This window comes from Ziziphus jujuba, chromosome 12 (assembly GCF_031755915.1).
Source record: "Ziziphus jujuba cultivar Dongzao chromosome 12, ASM3175591v1".
Classification (NCBI taxonomy): Eukaryota; Viridiplantae; Streptophyta; class Magnoliopsida; order Rosales; family Rhamnaceae; genus Ziziphus; species Ziziphus jujuba.
Genome location: NC_083390.1, coordinates 9,358,458 through 9,364,447, shown reverse-complemented (window position 1 = coordinate 9,364,447; position 5,990 = coordinate 9,358,458). Strand labels below are relative to the sequence as shown.

General features: G+C 33.5%; 1 protein-coding gene across 1 annotated transcript; it reads left to right on the top strand.

Annotated features, from left to right (window-relative positions):
- The first annotated feature begins 486 nt into the window (after positions 1–486).
- LOC107428793 (putative protein NRT1/ PTR FAMILY 2.14) lies at positions 487–5,589 on the top strand. Its single transcript, XM_016039382.4, has 4 exons — positions 487–691; positions 844–1,061; positions 1,459–2,018; positions 2,380–5,589. Exons 1-4 carry the CDS (start codon positions 487–489, stop codon positions 3,233–3,235), a joined length of 1,839 nt encoding a protein of 612 aa, XP_015894868.3. The 3' UTR covers positions 3,236–5,589.
- Positions 5,590–5,990: the final 401 nt, after the last annotated feature.

Genomic DNA, 5,990 nt, shown 5'->3' with positions numbered 1-5,990 from the left:
CAGTTAAACATATATAAAAGAATCATCAGAATAATTGGAAATACAACTATTTTTTTCCTATCTTCCGGAATAATATTTTTTTTCCGTAAAATATTTTTAATATTTTTTACAAATACATTTATACATAACTTTGCATTATTTTATTACAGTCAAAAGTAATTTTTTATATTTTTTCAGTAACTTCATAATATTGATAACCATATTTATTATGCTTCATCAAATATTAATTTTCAATACCCATCGTTCTATAAAAATGGAAATAGCATTGAATTTTGGTCAATGCATTAACGATGCTGACTTAATAGGAGATAACAATATTTAGCTTGAAAAAATTCAGAAAATTAGACAAAGATTAGATGAAAACCGAATCGTTTTTCCCATATAAATAGGTGTAAAACGAATTTGGATATAGTAAAGAGAGAGCTGAGAAAGAAACTCCGACCCATAGAGAGAAACTGAAAAACCAGCCAGCTAGAGAGAAAAATAATGGAAGAAAACACGAGAAAAAGTTGTAGACCCTCTCTATGGTCATTTTTCTGTTGCACCAAACACAAATCAAGCAGTAGTAGGACTACTGAAGATGATTCTCTACAGATAGCATTCGTAGAAAACGATGGCGTTGATTTATCATCTTCTACTAGCACCACCACCTCAAGAAAGCTTGGTTGGAAGGCCGTGCCTTACATCTTAGGTCTGTCAATACTTTTTTGGTGAATAGGACTGTCAATACTTTTTGTCACTCAAAAGAGTGTATGTATATTATAGAATTTGTGAAGAAAGGTATTTTTATTATTTATTTATTTATTTTGAGTTGGACTTAATTTTCCGGAAAATGTTGTGCAGGAAATGAAGCTATTCAGAGATTGACAACGTTCGGGTTGATGGGAAATTTTATGGTGTATTTGGTGAGGGAGTTTCATATGGATCAAGTGGTGGCAGCCAATATTCTCAATGTCTGGAATGGTGCCTCCAACCTTTCTCCTTTAGTTGGAGCCTTCATTTCTGATGCTTACCTTGGCAAATATCTTACCATTGTTTTGGCTTCCTTTGCAGCTATTCCCGTAAGTTTTAATACTATTTTGTTCTCTTCTATAACTATTAAATTGTTTACCTTTCTGTTTTTGTTTATGTATGTTTATTTATTATTATTATTGTTTGAGATAAGAGACGCAGGGTTCAAATTTGGAATCATTATACAAGGAAACAAAAAAAAAAAAAAAAAAATCTGCAGTGTCGTACTGCCCAAGGGCACGGGTGTGATATATATATATATATAAATATAGTATTAGTATTCTTAAAATAAATAAATAAACAATTTAAGCAAAAAACATGGAGCAATTGCAGTCCATAACTCAAGATTTCAATACTTTATTTTCATTACAATTATTATTATTATTTTTTTAATAAATTTGTAATACTAACTACTCGGGTTGACAAATTACTCAACATCATGAGCAGGGCATGGCAATAATCACTCTAACAGCATCAATACCACAACTTAGACCACCAAAATGCAGCCAAACACTGGAACAGCTAGGTCAATGCATTAGCTATACAAATTCCCAACTTTGGGTCTTGCTTATTGGCTTATATTGCATAGCCTTAGCCACTGGTGGAACATGGCCCTGCACTATTCCCTTTGGAATTGATCAGTTTGATACTTCCACTGTCGAAGGAAAGAAAGCAACGAGCAGTCTTTATAATTGCTTCTACACCATTTATACTATATCCTACTTGACAGGTCAAACCGTTGTTGTTTACATCCAAAACTCCATTAGCTGGGGTTTAGGTTTTGGGATACCTACTTTCCTTATGGTTTGCTCTGTTCTCTTGTTTTTAGCTGGATCCAAATTTTACGTGTGTGAAAAGCCTGAGGGGAGCATTTTCTCCGGGATTCTTCAAGTTCTTGTTGCAGCTTATAATAAACGCAATCACAAGGTTCCAACGGATGCCAAATACTTTGATCCTCCTCTTACAGAAAATGATGTGGCCAAGCTGCCACTCTCCACACAGTTTAGGTAATAAAATGGTACTATTGATCTAGTAGTCACTTGCACTCCTATAACAATTATAACAATTGGGAGGATAATGATGAATTTTTGAAACTGGTAGAGAGGATGACAATACTTTTCATATCAAATTAATCAATTATATTTAGGGCAAACTACGAAAAGGGCCAATTGTAAATTATATTAGATATATCTTTGGAATATTTATTTTAAACTTTGTTTCATTTCTAAATTGTGATTCATATATATATATATATAGTCACCAAAATATTAGCTATCTATTATATAGTATACCATAGCTTATAAGATATAACCCATTTCTTAATTGTGATTCATATCCTTATGCTGATGCTGTTTCTCTGATATACAGGTTCCTCAACAAAGCTGCTTTAATAGTGGACAATAGTGATCAATATCTAAAACTAGATGATAATGGGCCTTGTCCAAATCCATGGAGGCTATGTAGCGTCCAACAAGTTGAAGCATTAAAATGCTTGATAAAAATTATCCCAGTATGGGCATCCGGTATAATCTGCTTCGTCTCCATAACAACACAAGGAACATTTACAGTATCACAAGCTATGAAAATGGATCTCCACCTTGGACCAAATTTCCAAATCCCACCAGGTTCACTCAGTGTTATAGCATACATAACAATAGCTATATGGCTACCACTGTATGACAGGGTATTACTACCCACCGTTAGAAAAATCACCAAAAGTGAAGAAGGAATTTCAACTCTCCAAAGAATAGGAATTGGGAATGTTTGCTCAATTCTATGCACGGTGGTGGCTGGTGTGGTGGAGAGACAGAGGAGGTCTCTAGCAATATCGAACCCTCAACCCGGTAGCGTTGCAACGATGTCGGGAATGTGGCTAGCCCCTCAGCTTATCTTCTACGGTTTTTACGAAGTTTTCAATGTGGTTGGACAGATTGAGTTCTACAACAACGAGTTTCCTCATAATATGAGAAGCATTGGAAATTCTCTACTCTATCTAAGCGTAGCTGGGGGGAGCTATTTGAGCAGTTTGCTTGTGAATATTGTGCACAACACAACGGACTGGTTGACGAATGATATAAACGAAGGAAGATTGGATTATTTTTACTTCCTAATTGCTGGACTTGGTGCTCTGAATTTCTTCTACCTTCTGTTCTGTTCTAGTGGATATCGTTACAAGACCGCTGTGAAACCTGACATAGAGCAATGCAATATTGGTGTCAACTGAGCTTGATTATAAGCAAAAATTGCACAAAATTTCCCATACAGGATATATATATATATTTTCCTTGGGGTAACTATTATAGAGAATATTTGTTACCATATAGAAATTATATATTTTGTACTAAACATCTACATACACATGTATACTTATTTTTTTTTAAATTATATACTATATGGGTATTATATAAGGTTGTATATCATTGTTGATGCAAAAATCAACAATGAAAAATCGTGCATCCTCTTTTACCATTGATGAACCCTGTGAGCCTGTAAAATAAAATAAAAACTACATTAGAAGGCCTTTGGGATGCTAGTGTGACCCCGACCAAACACTCTTTGATGCTCAAGTCAAAAGAGACCATTAGACTTTCTGTAAAAAAGCAAAAGAAAAAAATAAAAAAATAAAAAAAGAAGATAGTAATAGGCATGCAAAAATTATTCGTTCGTACCTTGTATAACGGCTTAAAGCCTTTTTATAGACTCATAATTAGGGTTAAGTAGGAAAAACAAATAAATAAAAATTTATTATTTGAGGAAAGATTATGTTTTAATTAGGATCCCCAATCTATTTGGATTTTGGACCATAGAATCCTAATTGTTTTAGGCAGTTTATACATATTTTCCTTTTTTTATGCAGATATTTAGGGAGTAATGAAATACACCTACATAGTTAGTCATCCACTTCTATGAATAAAGAAGTCACTTAGTGGAGTGATTAGTGTTAAATTCTGAATTGAGAATTCTTCAATTTGTTTTACATTGATGAACATCTTCATGTCGACTCCACATTTATTATTCTTATGCTGATTTCATATTCTACTACTTGTACCCATACTAACATGGCCGATATCAAACATAGTGCTGATTAATTAATAGTGTTTGAATATGCCGATACTATTAATTTCTTCTCAAGTATCAATTATGTATCAAGGACTAGCATGTAGTTCGAGACTGTAGATTTTGCTATCATTCCACCACTTGAATTGCCAAGTTAGCATCTTACTTATGGTCAAGAAGTGGCTCGAGATAGGTAAAATGCCCGACAATGTATGTGGTTTGTAGTTTTTATTGGTCCAAGACCAGCATGTTGTTTTTACTAAGTGCGAAAAAGGATAGCTCAAATCACCTTAATCTTGTAGTCATTCCAATCTAAAACTGACATTTAAAACTGGTTTGTAGTCATTCTAGTCTAAGACCGGCTTGTGGTCCTATCGTAATGCATAAGGCTTGTAGCCTTCTTTAATTGTAGGAAGACTAGACAATGTAGTAACGAGTCATTTTTGCATGGAAGTTTAGTATCAAGTATGCATACACAAAATGCAAATGATACAAATGAATATTGTAACACTCCATCTTTGGTGGTTGACATGTCACTTTCTACCAATATTGTTCTCAATTTAGCTAGTATAGGATTTTGGTTTAGAGCCATCACCTACTCCTGTACTACTCTCGCATGAGTATGCTTAACTTTAAAATTCTTTAAAGGTCTGAAGCCAATAATTATAAAAAGACCTCGATATTATAAGAGTGTCTATTATCACATTTGAACTATTCCATAATCCATACTCGGACAATGTAGGATTGAACACTAGATAACCTGCCAATACCTCACAACTGCCCACACTAGTCATAAAAAATATGAATGATAAATGAATTAATACCCAATGAATGCTTATACATCTTAAGGAGTTGGTGTGATAGGTCTTCTCATCCGAATGGCACTCGGTTAGCATTGATCTCATTGAGAATGAGATCACCAACCTGAAGCTATCTAGTCATGGGCCAATATTATAATATTGTACCACAAACTGCTTCCATTTGTTCTTTGCTTTATGACGACTTTGTGCAGATAATTTAATTATTTAATTGGCCGATAAATATGCATCCAATACAAATTTTTGTAGCTTTAGAAGAGTGCCTCGGGAAGCTTTGAATGAGCTTTATGGTAGCTTTTTATGAGGCATTCTTGTAAACGTGTAAATAGATCTCCACCTGCCCCTATAGAAATTTTCCATGCATGCATATATTTAATATTATTATTTAATTGACAAAGACATACCGGAATGAGGTGAGCAATTTTGTAATCGATGACTATTGGTGCAATGAAGCATTCCCACTCTTTATGAATATAAGTCTTTGTGCTCCGTAGCCTGTATTTAGCCTAAAGGTATATACTTTGCAAAATAATAATAGTTGATGAATTAATGAATTATAAGTGCTGCTGTTAATTTCCCTGGTGTCATTCCATGTTAGCTTTTAGCTTTAAATATAAGCTGCCTCTAGAACAGATTGATTGTGAGAGATTAATTAATCCAATGCATTGCGTCCTGTATAATTTCTTCATCTCCTGTGTCTTCTTCCTCTTGAAATAATGAACATATGATTAGCCTCCAATCCAAAGAATAGAAAAGTTTAGATAATTATAACTATCTTGAATCTTGGCAGATATTCATTTAAAATCATAAATGTTGCAAGTAATTAAAAATTATAAAGAAAATATATTTTATCTAATTGCTATGCAAGATCCCAAATGGAAAACATATGTAAATCCATTCATGAATAAATGCCGAACTCTTTCTAATATGAATGTTCGTATCTGAATGAACAAACACGAATGACAACATCAAATATAAGCCCACAAACATAAATAATGAAGCACTAAAATATATATACATGTGGCTGTGGAAGCCAAGGTGGTAGACTATATAAATCAGGACATATTATAACGGGTCAAAGTAGCTAAGAATGTAGAAAGATAA